At 39.9% G+C, this 27706-nt stretch overlaps 1 protein-coding gene across 1 annotated transcript in view; it reads left to right on the forward strand.

Moving 5' to 3' along the window:
• Nucleotides 1–10718: 10718 nt before the first annotated feature.
• ABCC3 (ATP binding cassette subfamily C member 3) overlaps nt 10719–27706 on the forward strand; it is a gene marked incomplete at its 5' end in the record, with an annotated part of 35533 nt that continues 18545 nt past the window's right edge. Inside the window, 11 exons of the mRNA XM_010174215.2 lie at nt 10719–10895; nt 11765–11890; nt 12771–12908; nt 14613–14738; nt 15548–15609; nt 16793–16924; nt 20923–21141; nt 23436–23613; nt 24164–24325; nt 25403–25495; nt 26758–26961. Coding sequence (XP_010172517.2) covers nt 10719–10895; nt 11765–11890; nt 12771–12908; nt 14613–14738; nt 15548–15609; nt 16793–16924; nt 20923–21141; nt 23436–23613; nt 24164–24325; nt 25403–25495; nt 26758–26961 — 1617 coding nt within the window. The remainder of the gene's footprint in view (nt 10896–11764; nt 11891–12770; nt 12909–14612; nt 14739–15547; nt 15610–16792; nt 16925–20922; nt 21142–23435; nt 23614–24163; nt 24326–25402; nt 25496–26757; nt 26962–27706) is intronic.

The raw sequence follows: 27706 nt of genomic DNA on the forward strand, positions 1-27706 counted from the left end.
CATATTTAGTATGTGAGAGTAAGTGTGCTAGATAGGCGTGCCAATTAACGTGACCCACAATCTCTATACTTGAGAAATAGATACTAGATAATAGTGAATTAATAGATAATGATAGATAATAGCAAATTATCACTTATTTGTGGCTTATGTCCTCCACTGTAGTAAAACGTGAGCGCTTCCTCCGAGAGGAGAACAAACTCATCTCCTAGGAAGAGTCTGGCACAGACGTGTTTTGGCCTAGGTTCTAAACAACGCAAGCTTAGAAAACCAAATTCTGTTCCAGTGTAAAGACACTTTGTGTTTCTGTAGCTCAGACACTCTGGGTAAGATGTGGCACTATGGCTGCCGTGAGGCTAAAACATTAAGTGCTCTGCAGTGCTTGGTGCTGTTGGGATGATGGGTCATATAGACACTTGAGCCTACAAACAGACTGAGTGCCTTGACTTAAGCAGCAGCTTGTAGGTTTTGATGCTGTTTTTTTTTTAAAACAGGATAAATAGGAAATGGGAGGACAAGTGATACAGCACTTCAAAGGAGAGACCACAACTTCTGGTCAGTTACGAATGAGATCCAGGCTTGTTCCTTTTGATCCTGCTAAGGCCACAAAGCTCAATTTCCTTGCCTACCCTATGTCTTGGTATCCTGACAGATTTTTTTTTTTTTTCCTTTCTTCCAACCCACATAGAGTGCTGGCTCCTTCATTCAGGAGCTCTTGAGTAATTCAACAGGAAGTTGCAGCAACTCTCAAAAGTAAACAATACCTCTGTCTTGCCTTGGAGACAGTCACATACAAGCACCTCTTTAACCTTTAGGTTTGTTGGTATTCTTTCACCTTGAGTCATTCTGTGAAATTTTGGTGGATTTGGACTAAAAGTCATGCGGCTCTCTGGAAATGCAACTTCCTGCTCTGATGGCTCAAAGTGCCACCAGTATTATTTCTGTATAATTTCCCCTTTTGCTTCATCATGTGTCATGCTTAGATTTTTTATAGTTCACAATGACTTAGCAGAGCTGTAGTAAGGAAGAAATGTTTCTTTCAAGGAAGATGACAAACAATGCACTTCTTGTAACACATGTACAAATTTATTTAAAAAAACCCCAACCCAACTTATGTGATTTGGCCATGAATTAATGATAAAACATAGAATTTAAATTATCCCATTGTATTTTCAATTAAACTAGTTCCAACAGAGAAAGAGTGAAGCAAAAGGTGGTAGCAGGCAAATGAGGGATTCTGCAGGAGGATGGTATGGTCCAGACTGGCTTTTCTTTACATATAAGCTTCCCCTTTGGCCACACTGTGATGAACATAGAATGTTCAGTGTTTATAGATACTTAAACATGATACAGATCTCCACATAATCTTTGTTAACTGCATCCAGCTTTAGATAACTGAGTCCCACATCTATAAATCTCTTCCCAAATGATCATGTCAGATATCTGTGTTCTTTCTTGTGTTAGGTAGGAGATCAAAGTAGGTAGCTTTAATGGTCTCTTCAGACATCAGATCTAAGAAGTTGTGCTCTCTCAGAGGGTAGCTGCTTGGTAACATCCTGAACTTAAAAGCAATTAAGTCTTCAAGCTCAAATCCTCCAAGATTTTAAGATTCTTTAATTGAGTTGAATGGAAGCTTTTGCTAAAGGATTTGGGCTTCAGATTCTCAACATCAAGAGCAGTATAAGTATTTATCATTAGATTTGGAATATTATCAAGGACCTGTTATCGTTCATCTGTGTGTAAATGGCATGATAGAGTGTATTTGAATCTGTTTGGGAAAGACAAAGTCTGGATTTGAGAGTTGTGAGCAAAACTTAATACCAGTGAAAGCTGACAGTATCAAGGATTTATGGAATCCTTCGATGACAGTGTCAGTTAATGAAGCCCATGAAAATTACATTCATTTCAGTAGAATATGTGAATGTGATTATTCATGTTTTTCAAGGAGAGCAATCATTGCCATTTCCTTCAAACCAGCACTGGCGGGTCAAACGAGCAGTACACACCCCAGTGCAGGAGAATGGGGCAGCTGATAAAATTGTCACCACCAACATCTAACCAGCATAGTTGAGTCCCTTCTGGAATTCCAAGTTGCAATTCTGAAATTGCAGGAAAAAGGATTTTAGCAAAAAAAAGTGTCCAAGGGGAGAACACTTTTTTTGCCCAGGTGCGCTGTGGCTTTGTGGGAGATGCTTTGCAAAGATCTTCTGGACACAAAAGCTTGTCCCTCCCTTCCATGTGTTTCCTGCAGATGGGACAGTAAAACTTGAGGCTGCTGTGAGATGGGGCAGATGACAGGAAGGCAAAGTCCCGCCTTGCTTTAATGGAGGGTTAAAATCCCACAGGGAGAATTTTTCTCTGTAGCAAAACTCAAGGTTGTGTATGTTCTTCAGCTTTCAGCACAACTGTTCCTCCATGGTCACAGCTCTAGCTGTTGTAGCTTATGTGACATAGCTGATAGATACAGTGTCTGGGAGTTAGGAATACTATGAAGTTTTGCCTCCTGAAAAGAAATAATATCTGAAACAAAATCTGAGTCACGTGAGGAGCTCCTTAAAATGGAGCTTATTTAATCGCTACAGTTGAGAATATAAAACATTTTGAGATGGGTCTAACCTACCTGGTAGGCAAATTGCTGTGCCACTGGAGATATAATCCTTTCCTTTTTACGTGTGTAAATTTGTAATGTGTTAAAATGAAGAGACTATTGCTGTTTAAAATTTAATTTAAAAAAAAATTCCTTTGAGAAACCTATTAAATGGGATCTTTGATTTTTTTTTTCCAGTAAGCTAATGCTCCATTTGTCTCCTGATACTGCTGTGAATATGATGGGCCATTATCCAGTCGCACGTTATTTGGTTGAGCTGGTGGAGAGCGTAGTGGCAAGTGGCCAGAGCTCTTCCCAGGAATGTGTTCAGGCTTTTGTGCAACCAACAGCCTTGATTCCGTGCTGGGCCTGTGTGAGCTGGCACCTTGTCCCTCTGTTAATCTTACAGCAGTGTGAGAGGTGAAGTCAATGTAATAAAATGTAGATAATTTACAGTGATGTCATGTGTTGGTGTTATAAAGCTTTGAATGAGAACAGAATAAGAAATTAAGGAAGAGGAGAAGAAAAACTATTTCAAAGGAATTGCTTCAGATGTCAAACTAATTTAGTTTCTGAACTTTCTGAGAATACAGAAATACATTTGACACTTGTGCAATTAAATAAAAAAAAGTATAATTTTCTTCCTTTGCTCTCTGTCCTTTCCCCCCCTGAGAGGAATAACTGGTATTCTAGAATCTCCCACACCTCTTAAATATACTTTTTTTTCCTTTAATTTCCTTTCTTTATTATATACATTTGGAAATATGGAAAAATAAAAGGGGAAAAATCTCCATGTTTTTTATTATGGTAAGGGGAGGTGAGAGTAGGCAAAGTGGAACAAAAAGTAGTAAAAAAAACTTTATGCTGTTATGTTTTGTCTCCTTTGAAAAAGCAAGGTGTATCTTCTGGAGGATATAGTTTAGTACTGGAAGATCTATCAGATGGAAAATTGTGGTCAGTGGTCATCTTCATCTGCATCAATGCTGTTCTGTCTGCTTTGTGAGCTCTTTTTCTGATTTGGAGCCAGACTGTGAATTTCACTCTCTTTCTGAATAGAAATGACTGAAGTGAGTAGATCTGCAGACTGAGAGATGAGTATGGTTTGTGCAATTTAACTCCAAGACCATAGCTGGAGTGCAGTGCTCGTCTGTGTTAGGGGAGCTTAGGTCGGTTCTGTGAGTGATAAACCAGGCTTAATCTTGGCATTAAAGCTCATTAGCGCCCAGAGTCTGTCCTTGCCCGTCTAGCTTGCTGCTGCATTTGACTTCTTGGCACTCTCCTAATGAGTGTCCTTGCAGCTAAGAGTGTGACCAACCTTGGGTGCCTGAGATAGTGGTGACCTTTGTATCCTGCCCTACCCAACTCCCACGCTCCTGTCATGTTAAAGACAGCCTTGACCAGACACTAAAATCTCATTATTGCTGCAGTCAATTTGTCGGTTCCAGCTCCTGCTACGCAGGCAAAGCGTTAGAGCAGCACTGATGACAATTTTTTTGGTGACAATCGCTTTCATTATTATTATTGTACATCAGCCCTACTGAATGGGCCAGCTTAAAATGGAGGAGTCGGGGTGGGAAGGGGAGAGAATAAAGCAGAGACTGTCTCATTTGCAGCTATTTCAGCTGGTCCTACCTCTTCTTAATTGAGCTGCATTCATTATGATCCCTGAATTAACCCAAATCCTTTAAGCTGAAAGAAGATGGGATGGCTCAAATTAAGGATATTCCTCTCCAAACCCATCATCACACTGTGCTGAAATACAGCAACCCACTCCTTTGTACTTGCACAAGGCCACAGGAAAGGCCTTTGATGATGCAATTAGCAGAAAGGTTTCTCTTGCAAATCAATAGATGTCCCTCTGTCCAAGCAAGAAGACTGACTGCTACTAAAAGTTGAAGTAGAGGGATTTTACTTTTACTTTAGATGTATGTTCTCTTAGATGAGGATATTTCCTGTGGTCAGCTGCCACTTTACTGTATCTCTTAAGTGACAGATGCTTTTCCAAAAGACCCATTTCATGTGTTTGCATGACTGTGGTGGGATACAAACTAGCTTTTCTTTTTTTTTTTTTTTTTTTTTTTTTTCATCCTGCCTCATTTTTTTGTTGACGATGGCAGAGAAGGTCTGAACTTCTACTCTTAAACCTCAAAAACTAAAAGGTGAAAAGGAGAAGAAAGAGAAACTTACTGTTTTGTATAATACCTGTCACTAAGCCTGTACATTGGTTTTTGGATGCCTGGTCCACAGTTCTCAAATGCCTTGCGTGGTCGATACCATTTGTACCGTGAAACTTCAAGCAAAAACCTGTGAGTAGTTACTGCAGAGCCATACACAAGCTCGTATAGGCTGTGAATTTGTGCAAGGTCTATTTGATTGATTAAAATAAGCCACTAAAGATCCTTTTACTGCTGGAAAAGAAAGTTCAGCGTCCTACGTGGTGTCCTTCAGTAATGTAGATAACTGTTGCAGTGTGTAATCAGAAAAATACTATTTGTGGTTATTAATGCATGGATCATGCAGTATGATAAATACTTACATCCTTTCAACCTCACCTTTTTCCCAGCAGTGTTTCTGTGGTGGTGCAGTGGAGAATGTCGTTATCTCTTGCCCTGTCTTAAGAGGGGTGGTGGAGGGGGAAAAGTTGTTCTTGTAATCATGTGAAGGAATTGAGTTGTGCAGCAGTCACTGTGGATTAATGAAGCATGTTACATCCTCTGTGCATAAGGGTGAAATTGTTCCTTTGTAAGCATAAACAAATGATCTTAATGAAATAAACCCTTGAAAAGGCCATTTGAAACTGGCAGTTTCCCAGAGGCCTGGTGCCGAGTGCCTGTTTGCACTGGTGCTCTAAAATGATTACTGGTTTGCCCCAAAGAGCTTATCAGCCGGGACCATGCAGAGGAGATGGACAATGGTTAGAAGTGGGAGGTGAGACATGGAGAGGCTGAGATGGAGCCTGTGCTGTAGCTAAGACAGCCCTGATAGCTTTTGGTGTTATGGTTCAGAGCCACTGCAGAGCCATCCTCACTCTTGGGAGGAGACGGTGTGGCAGAGCCAAGAGAAAACCATCCTTTTTTTTGTTTGTTTGTTTTGTTTTCTTTTTTCCCCAGGCTGTGCAAGTGAAAGTCACTGGCAGGATACCTACCAGATTTAGGGGCAAAAGAAGGGCAGGAAGATTTGCTTCTGCATTTAAGTTCTCACTAACTGTTCCTTCTACAAGAGATAGCATTTCTATTCTTCAGTAGTTTATTTACTGCAGGGAAGCGTTGCTGGTTCTCTATCTTTTACTCTTTGTGTGTACCTTCCTAGTCAGCTTTACAGATTGATTTTTAATCTTAAATAATGTGCCAGCTAGTGCTAACTGACAGCGAATCAGTGATATGGCATGTGTTAACCTTGAGTAGAGTGTGAATGACGTCAACACAATGGCCTTCACTTTCCCAGCAGATAGAGACTGAATTTGTGTTTCCTGTGCTTTTCCTGATTCTTTTTGCACTGTAGAAACTTAGCGAGAAACACGTATTAATTTACTCATTCAATAAAGATAACTGCTTGAGACTACAAAAGCTATTGTTAATCTTCCCTGGGGTTTGGAAGCTTTCTGTCGCTGGCTGTTTGAGGAGCATTACTGCAGCCTCAGCTGTATGCTGCCTAAAGCCAGTGTCAGGCGCTTTTATTTGAAACTTCTTTAGTGGAGTAGGAGTTGGTTTAGAATTAAACCCACAACCAGAACCCCAACTGGTCTTTCTCAGCAGGCTCTCTGAACATCATCCTTGGAGTCTGCGAAAGGGATAGGCAGGAATTTCCCTGTTCCTGTTTTTCAGCCTAGCTTTAGGCTCTCTGTTTGTTCCTCCTTTTCTCTGAAAGCTATAAGGGATGATGCACAAGAAACCTAAGATGTGTTGTGTTGAACTTCTGTTTCCTTTAAAGGCATTATCAGTTTAAGGATGGTCTTTTCAACAGCAGTGTTCTTTTCCAGAGGTGAACGTGTAATAGAAAGTACTATTAGAGCAGATTTAACGTTGCTCAGAGCTTCTGCTGTTGAATACTTTCCTTTAAATGAAGATAATGTATTTAAAACTGCTCATCTAAGTGTAAGTCCTGCTGCACAGATGGCCCTTAATACCAGGGCTGTGTTTATCCAAAGACTGACTGGAGTGATGGGTATGATTGAAAGCTGCTGCAAAGGGCTATGTCAATGATACTCTTAACTGATCAACAGAAAGCCCCACTAATTTGTAAGTTTTAGACTCCAGGGGATCCTTTGTCTGCTTTGAAGCTGTAACAAGCATCTCTAATCTCTTTTCCCATGGATGTTGGCATTGCATTTAAGTATTATTCCAGGATTAAGTAAATTGTGTGCTCGGGGAGTTGGTACAGTGGGCTGGTGTTTCTTCAGGGCTGTATCTGAATAGCAGAGCCTCCCACAGAATCCATGATGCTGCGTCCAAGGAAATGCTGGTGCTTACAGACAGTTGCCACAGGGCTCTCAGCAGTCTGGAGGAGCCACGGAGCACAGCGGGAGTCTGGATTAGGAAGAGGTCACAAGTTACCGCCTTTAAGACTTGGCTGCTTGTGGGGAAGCGAGCTGAGAGCAATGCCAGTGCTGGACGTGCTGGCTGTTGTGACTTCCCTGTGATGAGTTTCTCAGAGAAAGTGGTGTTTCCCAATATGTGCCGCTGAGTGTTTCCCCTTGTGAAATGCCTGTTGATGCATCACCCTGGCTCTGGGTCGCAGAGCTGCCTGCAGAGTTATTTTAATGGGCTTGTGTTGAAGGGGACCCTCAGGTAGGGCTGTGATGCACAGAGGAAGGTGAGCAGTTCGGGACAACGCAGAGCTGTGAACCGAGGAACATGTGTGCTATCTAACATCAGCGTGTCAGACCTCTATCAGTAGCAAGTCCAAAGAAAACCCTCAAACCCAAACAGCTCAAGGTGACTGTTTTCCTCCTCAGTCAGAATGGGACACAAGAAGCATTTAAACTTGTTCTGTTTACCAGGACAGATTTCAGAATATGGAAAGGCAAAGGCAGATTAGAGCAGGAGCCTTAAAGTTAGGAGTCAAAGAGCTGGTGTGTCCCTCCAGCCCTTGCTTCTTGTGTTTGTTCTGAAGGGTGGAGTTCCATAACTTTACTGCTGAATTGAAGGGTATTTAGCAATATTTAACAAAGTTGGCTTGGTCAGGATCAATTGTATTGAGACTTTGTGTCATATTCTGACTCAAAAGGAGTTGCTTAGGCTTGCAGTGGATGTTGGAATATATGTTGTCAGTGTGGTGATTTATACAGCCATAAAGTGGAACTGCCATCTCTGGGAAAATAGATCCAACTTGGTAAGAAACACAACTTTCAGATTCCCAGATTTAAAAGTATTAATAATAATTGCTAGCAAAGTCCTTGCTACATGGCAGATGGCATGGCAGCATTAGTCCACTGTGGTCCGGTGTTAGGGAGAGCAAGTAATTTGCATGGAATTACACTACTTAAATGTTTCAAATACTGTGTCTTCTAACAAGAGCCCCTCTCATTGTATTCAAGCATGGAAAGAGTCTGCTCTTAGAAAACACCAATATGTTGAAAGGGAAACTTTTAACAGAAACAGTTCTCTTCCAGGAAAGCTTGTTTTTCTGGTCCAGGATGGAATTGGACCTGGGAAAACATTACCAAGATAGCTAGTAGTCAGGTCTGCCACCTTGGATGTAGGTTTCTCCTTCAGCCCACATCCCTGATTCCCATGTGCCACAGAAGTAGTAGGCTCTTGTTGGTCATCAGGTGGGTGCTGCTTCTTGTACTTGTACATAATTTTGGAAAGGTTCCACTTTTACTCTCAGGGATAATTCAACCGAATCTCAAAATCTTACGTGTTTTTCTAGGACAGAATTTTTGTTTTCTGGCCAGCTGTATTTATATGTTCATAAATGCAAGTCCTTTGCCTTGTTTAAATGAGAGTTAATGAAAACCTTAAAATGGCTTGGCAGCCATACAGTCTGTGTCTTGGATACAATAGTCAGCTTGTGTTCAGTCCAAAGTTAATGGACATCTGGGGCAGTTTTTAGGTTGCTGTCAGACAGAAAGCCATTTCTGGACATTTTGATTTTATACGAAAGGTTCAAATTGAGTGCCTTTTTTTTTTTTTTTTTTCCCCCTCAATAACTTTTGCTTTAAATCAAATCTTTGTTTTATTCTGTGCTCTGTTACTGCTGTTCTTCCTCAGCTTTGCTCTTCCAGGATTTTTTCCAGCTAGCAAAAGGAGCACAATTGCAAATATACTCAAGGCATTGCTAAACCACATGTAATTTAAAGAGGAAATTAGTATTTTGTTGAATAAATGATAGTAGATAAGCTCCTGCTTTGGAACTAAAGAGCTCTTCAGCTCCAAACCTAGAGGGCATCTCCTGCCCTAGGCAAGGTAGCTGCTAGGGAAGCTTATGTTAGAGATGCTGAAATGTTTTGATGATGAGCCAAAAATAGGTGCTCTTTAAACGTTATCTTCCTTTCTGGTGCCAGAGACCTGCTCACTGGTGGAAAACACAGGAGTAGTCTGAATATGAGGCTGGAGTTTTGTTTGGTTTTGATCTTGTAATTGCCTGTGTTGTTAATCTGTGGCTGAAGTTTCCCCTAGGTCTGGACAAACCTGTTTAGATAAATGGGAATATTTTTACTTCCCCTGGCCCACGCTGGGTGCTTGTGTGCCTCCAGGAGAACTATTTCTCGGCTGGAGAGGCACTAACTCAGCGGCGTTAAAGGGTTTAGTTCAGATGCTCAACTAATGGATTTGTGCCACCCTCCACCACTGCCAGAGGTTTCATTTGTGCCAAAGCTGAAGTACTGAGTGTCAAACTTGTCACACTTCAGCCAAACCATCCTGTAACCTGCCAAGGCTTTGTAGTTTCGTTATACTTATGAGCTCTTTTGTGTATATGTGGACTGATGCAGTGATGCATGTCCCTTCTGACAGATCATCACTGTGATTGAAAGGTTGTCAGCACACTGTGGCTCTTCAGTTCTCCTCAAATCAACCATGGCTTCCAGCATTCGGTCTCTTTAGTATTGGTAAACTAAAGAAGGGCTGGAAATACTTTTGAAAAACTCATATTCAGTCAGTCAGTCATTCATTTATAAGGGGTGGGGAGATGTGGCTCCAGTTAGATGAAACATAGTTCTACTGAGAGCTCATATCCAAAAATAATTAGGTACAAGTAAATTATTCTAGTGCAGAGATAAGGCATGTTTGAACCACAGATATCTTAGCTTTATCATCTGCTTGTTAATGATAATACAACAGAGTAACTTTACATTTCCTGCAAGTAAGTATTTATCTACCTCATTTAAGATGCCACATCAGATGGCAACATACAAGTTGTGAATTTCCAGTAGGTTTGATTAAAACCAAGTTCCCTTTAACTGTACTGAAATTTCTATTTTAGTTTGAACTTGTTTAACTGTGTGTTTGCACACGGTGCATTCAAATCCTTAGGTACAAGTTGCTTATGTGAATTGTGGTGTCCAGGGTCACAGATGGAAAGCATTGCTTGCAATGTTTGCAAGAAAATGCATATTCCCACCTGCATGTACAATACATTCCTTTTACCTTTGTTTAGAGTAGGGAAGTAATTATAGTTGGAGGCATATTAGTAAGGAGGACAACATTTTAGTCGTAAGTGGCGGGATTTTTCCTAGGTTAGCATACAGTTGATCTCAATCTGATCATTTTCTCCAGTGCAGGACGTTCTTGCTGGATGAGTTCTCAAGATGAGGATTTTGCCCTGAGGTCTTTGTTTAGCAGTTGCACTCCAGGCTGGGAATGCCTGAGAAATGTCGTGGTATCAGCACCCGTAACTAAGCCTTAGCAAAGACAGAAACACCAGGGGCTTGGCTGCTATGAAATGTATGTCCAGCTCTGAGATATAGGAGGGCAGAAGCTTGTCTTTCTAGGTTTTGCCCAATATTAAAAACTGTACTTAGCCCTTTTACTATAGCAGCTTAAGCACAAGTAGTTGGGATAGGTATTTTTCGAAACCTTTTATTATGGCCATTTGCGAACTCCAGTAGAATTTGGATACAACTTCTTTAAGCAGATGTTCCAGCTGGCAGTGCTTCTCACTCTCTGTTAATAAATCTCATCTTTTTTTCCAGGATTCAAATCTTTCGATACACACTGACAATCCAGACTTGACACCGTGTTTCCAGAATACCATCCTAGCGTGGATCCCTAGCATTTATCTATGGAGTGCATTGCCCTTTTATCTTCTCTACCTAAAGCACAACAGGAGAGGGTACATCGTGCTTTCTGTGTTGAGCAGGTTCAAGACGGTAAGATCTCTTTGCAGCTTTGAGTTTGTTAGCATTAGTTCTGTATCCGAGCAAGTGCTGCAGTAGGGTTTAAAGAAAATTCCCTCTGATTTATGGGATTTATTCCCTCTGAAGAACTTGCTTATAGGAAATGCCAGTGTATGTACAGTATTATAAGGAAAGATACCAAAGGATAGCTCATCTGTAAGGAAATTCATCCTGCAAGCCCACCTTTCTGGGTAGAGAGAGGAGTTGATTGCTCTGCAGAGGAGAGCTTATCCCTTTGTTGAGCCAAAACTATGCTACTTTACCCTTACTTAAGCTTTAAACCACTGAAAGGTGCAAAAGAAAGACCTTAAGGTAGGTCTAGTGAAAATGTCATCTCATTGTGAAAGTAAGCATGAGAGCCTCTCTACCCACCCAATAACTATGTAGTTTTATCTGCATCTTGTGCTTAAGAGATGGCTGGTGTCAACAGCACCACTAGTTTATAAATGGCTAGGTCTAAGGAAAGCAAGCAAGTCACTTTCCACAGGCCATGGGAGAAATGGAGCTATTCCTGGACAAACATTCCAGGCTTCTGCTTCAGGGCATGTCTTGCCTTTAATCTGGATGCTTTCTGTGTGTCCAATCAAAACTGAATAGGATGAGAAAAAAAAAAAACAACAGGTAAATAACTTGGTCTTTCTACTGGTTGTGTTTGCAAATCCCTTGGAAAGCAGTTGAGAAAAGATCCTTGGTTTGGCAGTTCCATTAGCCTGACTGCAGCTGATCAACACAGCAGTGTTGTTCTGTTTACACCGTTTTGTCTTGCTGGGAATCTGTGAATCCCAATGGTTTTGTTAGCCCTCTGAGTTTACCAAATGCTGTTTCTGTTTGACTACTTTCAGCTTTTGGGTGTCCTGCTGTGGTGTGTGAGCTGGGCAGATCTCTTCTACTCTTTCCACGAGCTCCTGCAAAACAGAACACCTCCACCAGTCTATTTTGTAACTCCATTGATCGTTGGCATCACCGTGGTTCGTAGCAGTTTTTGTTTATTGTGACCAGTAAGAATAACTCAGATGAAGGAGGAAAAGGGTTCTTTTGCATTCCTTGCCTTATCCTGTACACTTTTAACTGAATTAGTAGTAGTACTTGTATTACTGAAGCTAATTTTGCTTACTGAAAAGGCCACAGTTACAAATGTCTCTCTCATGTAGATTCAACTATGCAAATTAAAATCTTTATAAGGGAGAGATTGTTCTGCCTCCCACCTTGCTCTCATCTGTTTCTCCAGGCTTATGGTCCAGGTGTGGAGAGAATTTGGTTATGACTTTGCCTAAACAGAGAGATATGATAGGCTTGTGCATCATTCAGTGTTGTATTGGACTTCGTAAAATTGTGTCTTTTATCTGGTGGTTGTTCCTCTGTTAAACAGAAACCAAATTTGCTTTGCCTGGGATGGCAGACAGGCTTGGGGCTGTTGTATGAAAAATCAAGCAGTGAAATTTGCTCATTAAGTTTTTAATTCCCTTGGTTAGATTTTTTTTTTTTTTTTTTAATCTTGTTTACTGGACAAGTCATGATTGTCCATCTGAACTGGAGAAATGACAGCTCTTACATTTGTTTAAAGTTTCATAGCTAATATTTAGTTGTGCCTAGCCTTAGGTACAACGTTGGGTTTGAAAATTGAATTCTGGAGATGAGGCTCTGAAAACAGTAAAAACAAATTATTTCATAAAGTTACTTGCTTTCCTTAGAAGAGGTTTTGCCATTGACATTGGTGAAGTTATGATGAAGCCTTATTTCAAAGAGGTCCTGTTGTCGATGATGACTATAATAGCTGCCAACTGAGCGTGAATAACAGGAGCAGTGGGATGAGATTGTGTTCATGTGTTCCTGTATTTACTTTTACAGCTGTTAGCTACCTTGCTTATTCAATACGAAAGACTGAGAGGAGTTCAGTCCTCTGGAGTGCTCATTATCTTCTGGTTTTTGTCCATACTCTGTGCCGTGGGGCCTTTCCGGTCTAAGATCATGACTACAACAGCACAGGTAACATGCCATCCATGTTAGCACTTGGAGTAAAGGAAACAGCATTAACATCTCTGGGAAAGGAATGAATCACTGAGTTTGGAGTCGGATCTGAGCCCAGCTTTTGCCAGAGAGAAAGAGAAGTTTCCCTTGACTCAGACTTGAGTAACTCAAAGGGAACTGGGATTTCTCATGCAATGTCAAAAAGCAGATTTTGCTTAGCCCAAGGCTATCCTGGAAACCTGATAGACATGTGAGGGCTCTACCAACACTGTATATACATTAGAACAGATTCTCTTTTTTTTTTTCTTTTTTCCTTCCCTTTTCCCCTTTGCAGCCCCCTTCCCCTGCCTTGCTTAAGTAGGAATGGGTAGTAATTGGAGATGACACATTTTAATATGTAATACTCCTTTTTTGGCTGGCTTAGGCAGCTTGCCCACATTATACAGCTCCATAGGCTTTCTTTTGTGAGTGCCTGATGTGCTGAGGACAGCATTTTGACTCCAACTGTGGCTGTAAATAGAGAACAAAGTTGGAGGGAAAGAAACCTGGGCTGTTATGATTGCTGTTTGGAAACATAGCAGGTTCTCCCACAGTAAGAAAGTTGTTATGTTTTTCACAGAAACAAATTTCACTAAGTAGGGCAAAGCAGATTGCTTCAGTGCTTAGGTCATCAAAGGCTAGGACTGACAGAGTATTTGAAAAACATTAAGGTGATTGCTTCTCCTCAGTGAAATCAATGTTGATTCTATTTGGTGATTTTTTTTTTATATACTTACTTTTTTGTAACTATTAGCAGCATTATCCTTTTAGCAAGGATTTTGCTATACCAGGCTGTTGTAAATATTCCAGCGGAGACTGAATTAAGCCTTAAATGACAGTCTGTGCAGAACTTCTTCAGGAAACAACTGCAGTCCTGGTGAGACCCTTTCAAACGCCACTTAAAGTCAATTTTAAAACTGTAGTAGTGGTGAATAAGTACAAATATTGGACTATCAATGTTTGAATTCTTAATCAGCTTAAAATTATGGATGCAGTCTTAGAATGGGTATCTGCTGAGGACCAAATATTCTTTCTATTGCACTTAAGGTTTAAACATTTTAAGTGAACAATGAGAGCATTCAGCATGAGAGAACATAAGGGTATGAAGGAGTTGTGTAAGGGACATACCCTCACAGCAAGAAGTTTTAAATCAACTGCAGACTCATGAGCAGGAAAGAAAATATCTCTAGAGCAGAAGGAGCTGTTATTATGCAACATAGTGGGGTTTTTTCAGCTTCTTCTGCAAGAATTTAACACTGACTGCTTGTCAGTGACAAAGTACTAAAGTAAATGGATGTTCTCTGATCTGGGTTGACAATTCCTATGCTTAAGACATGATCTTGCAAGAACCCCTGGAGGTAATTTAAAAGGATGTCATGTAGCCCTGATTCCAGAGGGTGTCTGCATGCAGTGAAGATGTAGAAGCACTTTGAACTTGACATAATTTAATGAAAGCTTGGAGATAAGCATGTTCTTAGGCACTTTACAGAGTACGTGCATATTTTTGTAAGATAATTCCTGCTAGCAACTACTTTGCAGTATTCAACTGTAGAGAAAGAAAAGAATTGCCAAAAGAAGCTGTGAAAAAGTCAGAGAGAGAGAGTGTGTTTGTGTGTATGTGTGTTGTGGGAGCTGGGCAGTACAATAAAAACAATAATTTACTGTGTTTCTTTTTCCCTCTAGGGCCATGTACATGAAAGGTTCAGGTTTACCACCTTTTACATCTACTTTGCGTTGATAATCATTGAGTTGATCCTTTCATGTTTTAAAGAAAAGCCTCCATTTTTTTCCCCTGTTAGTACAGATCCTGTAAGTATTTTTACTTTGCTTTATTTGCATTTTACGGACGAAATCATGTTACACTGAGAATACTGGTCATTGGAAACAGCTTTGGATTGTCATTGAGATTGCAGTAGTTAGTGACCCCCTTACGAAACACTGGGTATGGAGAGTGATACTGGGGTTTGAAGTCTTTTTTGAAGCCTTATATGTGCCACCAGTAGTGACTGGAAGCTCTGTAGTGGAAGCAGCTCTCCTACTTGTTGCTTCACAGCAGTTTAAATTACTTTTATGAACATTGAAGTGTAATATTAATTATTTTAGGAGTGGTTTTTGTGTAGGTGGTGGTCTGTTTGCTTAACATTCATTTAGAGTTAGCTGAAGTCCATAAGGATTGTCTTAATAAATGAGTTCTATATGTGTTGAGGGTAGATATGGAAAAACATTAATAACAGAAGATATTAGTGGTGGCACAGGTTAAATTTCTTCTGCAATTCAGAAAATGGTCTCTATAATTGGATTTATGTTTGAAGCAAGCTGAGAAAGAAGTCGAGTTCATTTCTTAAAATGAACATTTCAGAAACTATAGAATGACATTTCACTTTATATAAGTGTGATTTTTAAGGCAGTATATGAAGCAATTTTTAAAGATAAAAAGAGTTCTGCATGACACGGGAAATGAAAGAAATAAATTTAATGTCTCGTTAGGATATAGGTACATACATGTAATATACCATATAATATACCAAACCTGGTCAAAATAGACTGTCTTCCTATTAAAGTAATGGTAAATGTCTTGCTTTATTTATTTTGTGTTCTCCCCCATAACTTTACTATAGAATCCATGTCCAGAGTTAACTTCAGGCTTCCTGTCAAGATTGACATTTTGGTGGTTTACAAGGTGAGCTTCTCTTTTCAAGCTGTGGAACAGCTGACAGCCCCAAACTCTACTTGTGATATGTGTTGTACAGAGTTAGCAATACAGACATTTTTCCTCTATAAGTAGTTGATGTTGGATACTCTTTCATCCACAGTAGTGTCAGCACTTCTAGCATTTGCCTCTTTAGAAACAGCTTTCAGAGTGCTCATACTGCCCAAATATCTCTGGAGGGTAGTGGCAACAATTGTGGTGTGGCTGATAGGGTCTACAGCCTGGTTGTGCTTAACACATGCTGGAATATAACCTAAACCAAGATGTGAGACTGTATTCCACAAGATTCATTGTGGCAACCTTTCACCCACCTGAGGATGCGTTTTGTTTCCTGTTGAGGTTCATGGGTGAATGCTTTTTTTTATAAGGACATTTTCTGTGCGAGAGGGAAAGTAAACTGGGTTATGTGTACAAATGATTACCATCAACTGGTACTGCTGTCAAAAGGCATGTGTATTAAAGATGCAAATTTGAGATTAGGCTTGCTACTACTCTGTGATAAAGAAGTGGAACAGCTGTCAAAGGTCATGTTAAGACCCAGTTTTTCCATAGTGGTTGACGATGTTATCTTCATTCCATCCATGTAACTTTATTGTCCTGGCAACAGCCCTTTAAATTTCATACTAGTGAGACAGTGAGATCTTCCTAAACTTCCAGAGTTTTAATGTTCAACTTCCCCATCAAGATTCTTGGCAACTAGGTGTTTGTATCCCTTGACAACATTCCTCTTACAGTTGAGGAACTGTGGTTTTCAGAGAAATTTGATTTTCCTTTAATTTACATGAGCTTCACTTTTGCATTTTGTTCACCTCTCACAATTATTCCAGATGGACTTAGTTATTTTCACTTCTGAAGCTTCACTGTTTTCATTTAACACCACGGTTTCATTCAAATGCTTCTGGTAGTTGGTTTTTATTGTCCTTTTTTTTCTGAAGTGATGTTTTCAATAAAATACATGTAATCAAAACTACGTAATGTCTTTTCTTAATTGCAAACATCAATATAAGGAACAAAGAGATGGAGGTATAATTATCACCCTTTCTGTGGAGATATGTCTTCTTGCTCTTGTTAGCTTAAGGGTCCCAGAGTTACTAGCAATGCTTTAAGTACTATTAGCCAAACTGAATTGGACTGTTTTTCTCTGTGTGTGCAGCATGGCAATTCTTGGGTACAAAAGGCCCCTCGAAGATAAAGATTTGTGGTCGCTGAATGAAGATGATACTTCAAAAATGATTGTGCAACAACTAAGTAAAGAGTGGGACAAAGAAAAAGCAGAGTGCAAACAGTAAGTATATGAACAAGTCTGCAAACAGAGGTTGGTTTGAGTCGTTTCAACGTTAATAAGCTGCTCCTTTGAAAACGAGCCAACTAAAAATAGCACCTACCTCTTCAACCTTTCTGTTCTTCATTCATATTAACAGTCACATTTTCTTATTTTAATATGTCTAGGCGGAGGCAAGCAGGAGCCTTCTGGGCTCTGGTATACTGCCAACACACTTTTAAACTAGGTGCTTAAAATCTACATGGGCAGGTAGTGCCATTTACCATGTGGAGAAGGGCTGAAGATCTGTAAGCAGAAGGGATTGAGTTGGTTGGATTGTAGAAAATGAACAACTTTCATCACTGAGCTGGGAGATGTTTAACCCCATAATTGCATCCCTTCTAGGCATGTTAGAGCACAACTTTTAGGCACTATGAACCAAAAGGAATTCCTCATCATCGCTATCGTGAGTTTTTTTGGCCTGACAGTATTTTTAGCCTAAGGCTCTTAGCAGTGAGCAGCTCTTCACTTCCTAGCAGTAAAGATAAGAAACTCAAAACATGTGAAAGGCAGGAGGAGAAGAGATATCCCACTTTAGCTGAGACCCTACTCCTGTTGCCTAGAAAGTTAGCAGCAAAATTCTCATAGTCTTGTATGGACATGCGATGAGGGTCAGAACTTGCGTATAGTTGCAGCCATGCTGGAGACAATATCCTTTTTTTTCACATGTTCTGTCCTAATCCAATAATAAGAAATTATCCATTGTGCAACTGTATTTCCTTCTCCCACTGGTTAGTGTCCAAAATGTTACCAAACAAATGGATGTGATAATAGTGTGTTTCAAATGAAAAATGTCAACAAGGAGGAGGCCTGCACTTCCATTTCCTTTCATTGTGAAGATTTCTCCTCTGTGTGGAGGCTTTCCTCTGTTCTCTTCTGTGCATATCCTTGCCAAATTGGAAAGACCCTATTATGTGATAATATTAGGAGAGAGTTGTAAGGTTCTTGGCAAGACTAAATATGATGTGGAGAGTTCCACTTCGCAGCTAAAATTTGAAAGGTTTCCAGCACTAACACCAGCAGCTTGTCCACTAGTGCTCTGGGTGTATGTGCATTGTGGTTTTACTTTGGGGGTTTTTTGTTTTCTTAATGTCTCTATTTTTATGGTGTTGAATAACGTGTGTTGTCTGGGTTCTGGTCTTTTTGCACAGACATAAATTTTACTCCCCCAGGCTTTTATATAGTAAGAGCACAGCCATTGTGCAGAAGTGCCTAGGGTCCAGGAAAACTTTTGCTAGGAAACCAGAAACTGTGCCTGGAGTTTTGTCATGGGATTCATTGCATTTTGAAAATTATTCATACAAACTGGGGCCAGTTGGCAATGAATTTAACCATAAATTATGGCTTGTATTTAGCTCAGGTAAAATTTTGTGGCAACTATATTAATGATTCTAAGGTAGGGTAAAGAGCAAAAACAAAGGAAATCACTGTACTCCAGATTGCTGGGTTTTGAATAACCCTGAAAGCTTAGTGGCTCTGCTTATTCTTCAGTAATAAGTAGGTATTCTCAGTTATTTCATGTTGAATAACTTTAGTGGTAGTTGCTTAGGAGCTGTTGTAAATATTTTTTTTTAAACTAATTAAATCTGCTCTGAGCAAGTTTTTATGACATTAAAAATGCTGTGTCAAGTTGTACACATGTTGAAAGTGTCATGGAAAATATTTGGAGTGTACATAGTAGTAATTTATTTAAAAAAACCTTCATCAGTTGCAAAGCTGGAATAGTTAAAGCTTTATTTACTTTGTGGTAATGATTATCACATTTATATTGTTCCTAAACCTACAAAAGCTTTTTAACATTTTGTTTCACAGCTGTCTTGTGAATTACTGTTAAATAATTCCTAATAATTAGTTTGCTACTAATAAGTTACAGAAGAGATCAGTGTGGATTTTAGTGGTTATTATAGATAATAGAGCATGCAAAGAGTATTTTGCTTTTGCTCTCTTTATGTGTATGGCTGAAGTCTCTACTCACTTTACTGATAGGTGCAGTTACTTCTGAGAAAGAGCTGTGCTGGATGGAGTAGAGAGAGCTGGAATATTTTGCCTCATTTTCATTTAGTTTCTGATTTTAAATGCTATGCTTATGAAGACAAATTGAAGATGCGGGACCTTGTCATGGCCACTGAGAAAGTTATGTGTTTTCCCATGAGATAATCAGCATCTATTATCTGCCCTGCTATAAATAATGGAAACCAGACACACGCTTTTTGCTTTGATAAAAAACTGGGCGTGAGCAGTCTCACACACTCCTGAAAACCTGACCTCACCTAGCTACCTGTAGTAAACACTAGAAGTGCATTTTCTCCCTTTGGGATTTTTTCACTGCTAGAGAGCTATTGCTTTGCTGTTAGCTCACTGTAATAAACATTTTTAATAGCAGAAAGCCAGGGGCAATAGTCTTGTTTCTTCAAATCCTTCAATGAGTTTAACAGCCTCGTTGCCAGAAGAATAAGGCTTTGCCCATAAACTCTCTAGGTTTGATCTGGAAGGATAAAGACAACACTGTTCTTGTCTGGGGGAGGAGGGGGGGGAAATTGTCTGGTTTAGGTTCTCCCCCTGCTTTCAAACGTTATTGCAAAGAAATTGGGATTTGCACATGCCTTTGTTTGAAAGGATGTGAACAAGTTTCTACCTGTGGGCTGTTAGCCACAGTGATCACTTTGAACGCTCACAGGCTGTTGTAATTATTTGACTCAGCAGCCAACCAGCTCCACAAAATCTGCACACTCTTTATAAAGAATCATAAATCCAACCTCACTTATGGTAATTACAAGTTATTTTTCAAATGCCTTCTTGTAAATCTTCACTGTTTCTAGGGTCTCTCTTCCATCTGTCCCTTCTTATAAGGCTTATGTGCCCCAAACTAATTTCCTTCTCCCCGCTCCACCTGGACTTAACCTTCCTGGCTGACATATCAGGAAATTGTTCTTGAGGTCCCATAGCCCCCAAGAAAGAACAGCAATTTGGTATTTGCTGGTAGAAAAGCTGCCAGGCTGCTCTTTGAGAGGAATTCATGGAGGAAATAATTTCCCAGAGCAACCTCTCTTACTGGGCAACAGAAGTCAGGCATCTAAACCCCAGAGGTGCTTCTAGAAAACCCACCTAGAGCCCTGGAGAGCAGGATGGACCTGTTGGGTCCATTTTTCATCAGTCATTCTCAAAGAGCTTTGAGGAAGAGGTCACATTGCAGATGGAGAAAGAGAGGCACAAAGTAAGAAAGGGATACAACTAAACAGGGTTTAAATGCTTAAATTGTCATCTGAGTAAAATTTAGGCACCTAAAACCAAATTTTCTGTACTGGAAGAACATCAGACAGCTGTAGCCCAGATCTTGGAGATGGTTCAGCTTTGGAGGTGCTATGGTTTGTACTCTTTCAAGTTTCCAGGAATGCAAAACTGTATTCTGAGAGGGCTGTGCCTGCTTCCTCTCTTAAGCTGGCATGTGATTCAATACTTATCTTCCTGGAGGGATTCAGACTACTTCTCTGAAAGCAGCTGTGTGATCAGATAAGGCTAAAGTTTTAGTACAGCTATTAATTGAATAACGAATACAGTCTCAGAAGGACTAGGTGAGGGTACCTTTTGTGATATGTAAATAGCAACTGTTAGAGAATTCCTTTACAAGGAACTGAAGATTCAAGATCAACTCTGTCCTCTGCCAAAGAAAGTAAAGCCTTCATCTGCTACTCCTTTGGGTCAGGTTCTCATCCCATGGTGATTGATTTTATGGCCTATGAAGTACACCTCATATGTCCTGCAGAAAAATAAAAGAAAATAAGACTCATTGCACAAGGGTGGCCTATCCTTGAGTGCATCTAGATCTTGGTGAAAGTCTTGCTGTTGATCATTAGCAGAGCAAAAAAGGGAGCAGACTTTTAGATGTTACTGCAGTGCTGTACGCATAAGGCAATGACATTCTTGTTGTCAGTTTTCTCTAATTGCTTGTTTCATTCTCATAGGAAAGAAGATGTGACATATATGAAGAAATCTAACCGTATGTTGAATCATGTTGGTGATGGCCCAGAGGAAGCAGAAGTTCTGATCCGAGGCAAAAAGCACAATAGAAAGCCTTCCTTTCTCAAAGCTTTGTTGAGGACCTTTGGGCCATACTTCTTAATCGGCTCCTTCTTCAAGCTGATACAAGACCTGCTTTCTTTCATCAACCCTCAGCTGTTAAGGTTGGTTTACTGTGTGAGTAGTTTCTATGTGTAATCCCTATGGAGACTTGGCTTTGGCACAGAGTATTTGTTTTTGAAATGCATAGCTAGTTTCCCTCACAGTGCTGCGTGTGTGTGCTCCCTCACCTCCCCACTGAAATGCCGCAAGACAGGAGTTCTTTATTGTGACTAAGCTGTAAATGGGTCAGGCTTCACTGAAATGCAAGATTTGTAAATCGCCTATCACCAGTAGACAGCTTCGAATTACAAATTACTTGTTGCTCTGTGCAGCAGTCCAAAGCAATTTCTCCCCATTTCTAAAGGACTATTTGTGAAATCAAAGCGAAGCACTGCTTGCTGGATCCAGTAGTCTCTGTATGTCTGATACCCACGTGTGTTGGTGGCAGCCACAGCTGTAGCGTGACTTGATACACAGACGAAGCGTGATGCTGAAGTATGTGGTGCCTTGGCCATGCCACTGTCATCTGGGAAAGATTTTGGACCATTTAGATGAGTTAATGTGTTCTTAGTTGTGCACACCAATGAGAATGTGTGAGGCAGAGTTGCAGTAAATTTACATGTGAAATAAAATTATAGTTCTATTTAAAAAAAAAAAAAAAAAAGTGACATTTGACAAAAGTGGTAAGTCCTCAAACTCTCTTTGTATGAGGAACACCTGTACCTCCCATCTCCAAGGGGACCAGTCACTCAGCCTGATCCATAAAGGAATTTGCATGATCCTCAGATTTTTTTTCTCTGTTAGCAGTATTCTTAAAGTGAGAATTTCACCAGATAGTCATTAACTAAGAAGAAAGTAACAGTGGAAATACTAGCATTTCTAGAAAACAGTTATTTTTTATTACCAAATCAAAGGAAAAGCATATAGTCCTGTTAATGAATGAGAGAGGAATGGAATTTGGGGGGAGGCCGCAGGCGGATGTGGGGAAGGGGAGAAGAGAGGGCCCTGCTCCTATGTGAGTGTCTCTGAAAATAACACCAGTGTGGAGCTGTGTTCTGAGATCATGTTGTTCTGTGGGTGGTTTGTGACATATGCAGAAATTTGCTAAAAAGAGGATCTGACCTAGTATGGTGACATTTAAAAGCTTACAAATGATCTTCTTCCAGAGTCCCTAGTGAAGAGGAGGCAGCTGGCTTCCTTCTGAGAGCGTATTAAGTATAATCTATTCTGGGAATTTCTCAAATTTGCATAAATTCCTGGATATGTTGTCAGTGATATCTCAAGGCATATGATGGGGAATTTCTTCTCAAGTTTAAATTCCTACTGTCTTGTAAAATGCACTGCTGGTGGTAAGAGAAAATAAAAAAACCATGGCTGTCTGGCAAGTTGCATGTAAGATAGTTTTATGTTTCTAGAAAGATTGCTGAATCCCATACTGGGACTATGGGAAGAATTGTTCCTGAAGCTGTCCACTTACAGGCAGTAAGCAGTGCAGAAGGAAGATCTCTCTGGACTGGAAGAAGAAAGATGTAGCAACCTTATGCTTCTAACACAAGGCTTTGGGTGATTTGTAGTTTCCAGATGTATTCTGCCTCTGCTGGTTGTTTGAACCATGGAGTCAAATCTCTATTCTTCCCATATTTTGACAATTCAATACTCTGGCCAGTAGGTTAAAATCACAAATGTGATTTTTGAGAACACTGGTCATTGCCATATGTTGTTCTGCTTGTTTGCTGTATGCCAATGTGCAGGTCTTGCAGGGAGGGCAGCTGTGTGTAGTAAGAAATGTCTTATTAATAAAAGATGATCTAGCCAGTTTAATGGTGCTACCATTTTACCAAAAAAGTAGGAGTGAAGAACTCTTTATGCATCCATCCAGGAGGATGTCTTTTAATCTAGCTTTTTTGTGGGAAAACACCCCAGGCAGAAGCACTCAGGCTGCTTGAAAAGGATTTGGGTAAGAAGCTGGTTTCGCCCGCTTTACCACGCTGTCCTACTGTGTCCTTGCCTTGGGGGGCTGCCTAACAGAGCTCAGACAGTGAGCCATGTGTTTAAATGCTGGATCTCAGGGGAAACCTAGCGTTTCTCATCATATTTCATTTTCTACAGGCTCATTTGCAAATGGACTTCCTCACTGGCAAAGCCTGAGGTTTTGCTGTTGTATCTTTGCAATGTTGCTTGACTGAAATCGTAACTCCACTTGCATCCTGGAGAGCTGTTTACTCTTTGTGGTTAGAGAGAGGATGTGGCAGGATGCCATCGTTGAGAGAAGCTGTGTTATGTCCCATTAAACTTGCTGCATGTTTTTTATTTTTGTTTCTTTTTCCTTTTCCTTCCCTAATCTTCTGAAAAACAGTGTATTAATCGGCTTCATTAAGAACAAAGATGCCCCAACCTGGTGGGGATTTTTGATTGCGGCTTTGATGTTTATCTGTGCTGTGCTGCAGACACTCATACTTCACCAGCATTTCCAGTACTGCTTTGTTACTGGGATGAGGCTGAGAACTGGGATCACTGGAGTCATATACCGAAAGGTAAGACTGGAAGCCTTTTGTGGGCTGGAGCAGTGGTGTATAGCCAAGCAAGTGGCCTCAGTTCTCAGATACTCAGGGGAGACCAGGCATATTGCAGAAGAATAGCCTCCTGGAAAAGAAAAGATTGGGTTTTTGGTGAGTTTTTAGGAATACCTCTATCTTACTTTATAGAATTTTCTAGCGATCAGCAGCTTAGTGTGGATGAACTGGTAGGTCATCAGACATATCACAGACAAATACTGGTTCATTTTAAATATTCAGAAAAAGGATCCAGGAGAACAGCGTGTTTGGGGTACGAGTTGACTAGGTTCAACTAGGTTTTCTTCCGAATGCTTCATACTGCTTGAGATGGAGGTGCTCACAAGCAAACCATTTCATGAAGTCTTGTTCTTGGGAGTTGAGGAATTGATGTAGGCGTGAATTATTTTATTCCTGTTGGAGAAGCACATTCTTGGGGAGCATCTTGTTTTGCTAATACTTGAGGATTTCTTCTCCGTGTTTCTCCATGTGTATCAAGCTGTGAATCCACTGAATTTTTCTTATTTCTCAGTCCTTAGTCATCACAAACTCAGCAAAACGCTCATCTACTGTTGGAGAAATTGTCAACTTGATGTCAGTGGATGCACAGCGTTTCATGGACCTGATGACTTTCCTGAACATGTTGTGGTCTGCACCACTCCAGATATTTCTAGCTTTGTATTTCCTCTGGCAGGTACAGTGTCACATTTTTTCAGAATTCGTCTAAATGATGTGCAAGTTTATTATGTTTTTGTTGATTTGACCCACCACTGCTTTCTTAGAAACTTACTATTACGCCTTCTAGTAAAACAGCTTTGTACTGCTGTACATGATCAATTACTCTCTTAATTATTTTGTTCGGCTGGTAGGTAAGATAAGGCATTTGAAGCAGAAGATAGCTTTATATCTCCTCTGTCCCTACGATACTTTGATAGGATCAGTCTTGGGCTCATCACAGTGTTCTCAGGAGTTGATACAAATGAGAGCTTGAGGGAAATGGTTTAAAAACCAAACCAAACAAAAAAAACCCTGGACATACGAAAGGTAAGCCATGTATAAAGATTATATCATGCCATATAAAAAAATCTTGTGCAAGTCAACATGTAACATCACCTGGGATAACCATAATCTTTCTTTTGCTATGGTGAAGTTGGTTTTGGTTTATTCCAGGTTGGGTCTGAGCACTGGCTTTCATCCTTAAAATGTTTCTATGCAATTAATCAGTTTTACTGCATAAAACAGTAGCACCAACGTAACCAGACTGATTTAGACTTGAAAGCCATTAAGTTGCAGCAGCTTTATGAGTTATTGCTCTGCTGGTAAGCTGAACTCTAGTAGCTAGCAATTACTCGATTGAGGGTACTGGGTTAATTCAGTACTTACAGTTCCCTAGATCAGAGAGAAGTCAATGGAAAAATTCCTTCCATGTGGCTTATTTGTTCTGTTTCTACATTTGTTCAATAGCTCTGTATGGGCATTAGTTCAAACTTAATTTCCCCTCCCACTGGCAATCACTTAACGGGTAAATCACAAAGTGCTCCAGTATCACCAATACTGGCATAACAATAATCCAAGGTGGATGCTGTCCTATTTTTCTGTCCCCTCCTCATAGTTATTCTGTGGAATCAGAACACTTCTACTGGGAGGAGTTCAACTTGTCTATGTAAAACATTAATTTCTGTTTCTAGAACCTACTGTTGTTTCAGTCTTCACCATAGGGAACAGCAGCACTTGGGTGCAACAACAACTTACCTTTTTTCTTTCAATCAAGACTTTAGGGCCTTCTGTGCTGGCAGGAGTTGCTGTGATGGTTTTACTTATCCCATTTAACTCTGCAATAGCAATGAAAACCAGAGCATTCCAGGTAAGGTACCAGCAGAGAGTGATGTTATCTGAATTGGCACCTGTGCTATGAGAAGTGGAGGTATCAGTGGTTGTCTTGGCCATTAATGAGCTGCCATTTGCACCAATTTACTTATGAGAAGGATTGTAGTGATATATTTAATAACTGTATCCTCTCAGATATTTTTTCCCATAGTGAATTGAATGTTATTTAAGGGAAAGGTGTGGCATTAAGTCAGTGGCTCTTCATACTGCTGGAGCAGATTCTGGGATTAGCAAGAAGTTTCTTTGTCTCCATGTCCCTTCACCTGGTAGCTTCTTCTAGGAGTGCTCGAGGAAGGGCAAATAAACGCTGTTCTTCAAGCTGTGAATGACTGTTTTCAGAGATGGGAACTGAAACCTGGCAGCTTGGTTTTTATGCTAATAGCCAGTGTTGATTTCCACTGCTCCTGGAAGCTGGGCTAAATTTGAATTATTATCTTAAGGTAAAAGGATCTTTTATTCCTTTCTTTGTAGTCTTAGTTGTCTCTAGTTAAGGAAGGCTGAAAAAACCAATATAATAGTGCCCTCTGGCTTTGTGCTAGAAAAATCTAATATGTGGCTTGTGCTGGGCAACCTATCAGTGACTGTAAGATTTTAAAAAGTCAAGCTGTTGATGTAAAAAAGGTAAGAGTTGGAAAACTAATAAAAATTCTGACATTTAAGCACAGCTTTCGTAACAGAGTGGTATTATTACGTGCCTTGAAAAAGGCTTACCATTAAATCTCTTGGATCTTGATATGTTGTCTATACAGCTGAAGAGGGATTTTTTAAAAAATTATTATTATTATTTTAAAGTAACTGAATGAAGCACTGTGTTCTAATGTATAGGAAGAAAAAAAAAAAAAAAAGGAGTAACCACAATTTTCAGGGGCTGCCCTAAGAAATACAGCTATGCATATCAGGAAAAAAAAATCTGAAGAAATCAAAGGAAGAAAAAGAGTAGTATTTTTGTGAAGTGCCTTAATCTTTCTTTCAGGTGGTTTTGAAAATGTAACCCCGAACAGTAAAGATGAGTGGAAAGCTTTTATACTCTGCTTTTCAGACATTTTCTTTGATTTCTGGTTTCTTTGGAGGTACAGACTTGCACAGTAAGCTTACTGATAAGTCTGGCTTGCTTTAATTACATTTTGCAGCCTCTTCAGAAATAGCCCAAGGACCATCACAGCTGTGAGACAAGATGTTGAAAGATCTCTTCTAGTCATTCCTGTGCCATTCTGTCTCCTGTGTTTACTAATTACCTAGGTGGAACAAATGCGATATAAAGACTCCCGCATCAAATTAATGAATGAGATTCTGGGTGGCATAAAGGTACTGAAGCTGTATGCTTGGGAACCATCGTTTTCAGAAAAAGTGTTGGAGATACGAAAGAATGAGCTGCGAGTTTTGAAAAAATCTGCCTATCTCAATTCTTTGTCCACTTTTGCATGGATCAGTGCACCATTCCTGGTAAATTGAATTTGCATGACTTTCTAAGCTGTACAAGTAAACCCTTGAAGGATAAGCGTGAAGCTTTCTGCTTGCTAAATGTACATAGGAATAAAATGTAAATACTTTAAAAAAAAATTATTCACATGCTTTGAAGCAAAGTTCCCTGTTCTGTAGAGCCTTTTTGTTAATTGGTATTAAAGTATTTCTTGATAAAGCCTGACAGTGGAAGCTGGGAATAGCTGTCTCAGGAGAATTTTCAACCACTTCAAAGTACTTCCCATAACAAATTGAAACTAGAATTTGAAACCTTGGAGACAATTTGTGAATAGCAAAAATGGCAAAAAAATTTTTAATTGAGTCAGTCAGGGCAACATCTGTCTTAAGCTCTCGTTTCTACCTTTCGCGTTACAGTGCTCTGCTTGTTTTAGTGGTAGAAGGAGTTGTTAAGTTATTCTGCAACCTAAAAATAGATTGATTTAATATAAAAAATAAAGCCCAAATGATACATTGCCAATTCTGAAATGCTTTTTCCTCAATTTTCTCCTTCCCCCTTTTTTCCACTTCATTGCACTGTGATCCCTTTTGCAGAAAGGGTTTTGCTTTCAGTGAATAAAAACATTCAGTTAAGTGCCTTGTCAAAAATATTCCTAGCCAACTGTTCTTGAGATCAAAGTCCCAACCCTGCAGAAATATTCTTAATGGCCTCAAGATCCTGCCTCTTTCATGTTTCCTTAAAGTTAATGTACTTCCTTAAATACACATT

The sequence above is a fragment of the Antrostomus carolinensis genome, unplaced genomic scaffold (genome assembly GCF_000700745.2).
Source record: "Antrostomus carolinensis isolate BGI_N321 unplaced genomic scaffold, ASM70074v2 scaffold37908, whole genome shotgun sequence".
In the NCBI taxonomy this organism is placed as follows: domain Eukaryota; kingdom Metazoa; phylum Chordata; class Aves; order Caprimulgiformes; family Caprimulgidae; genus Antrostomus; species Antrostomus carolinensis.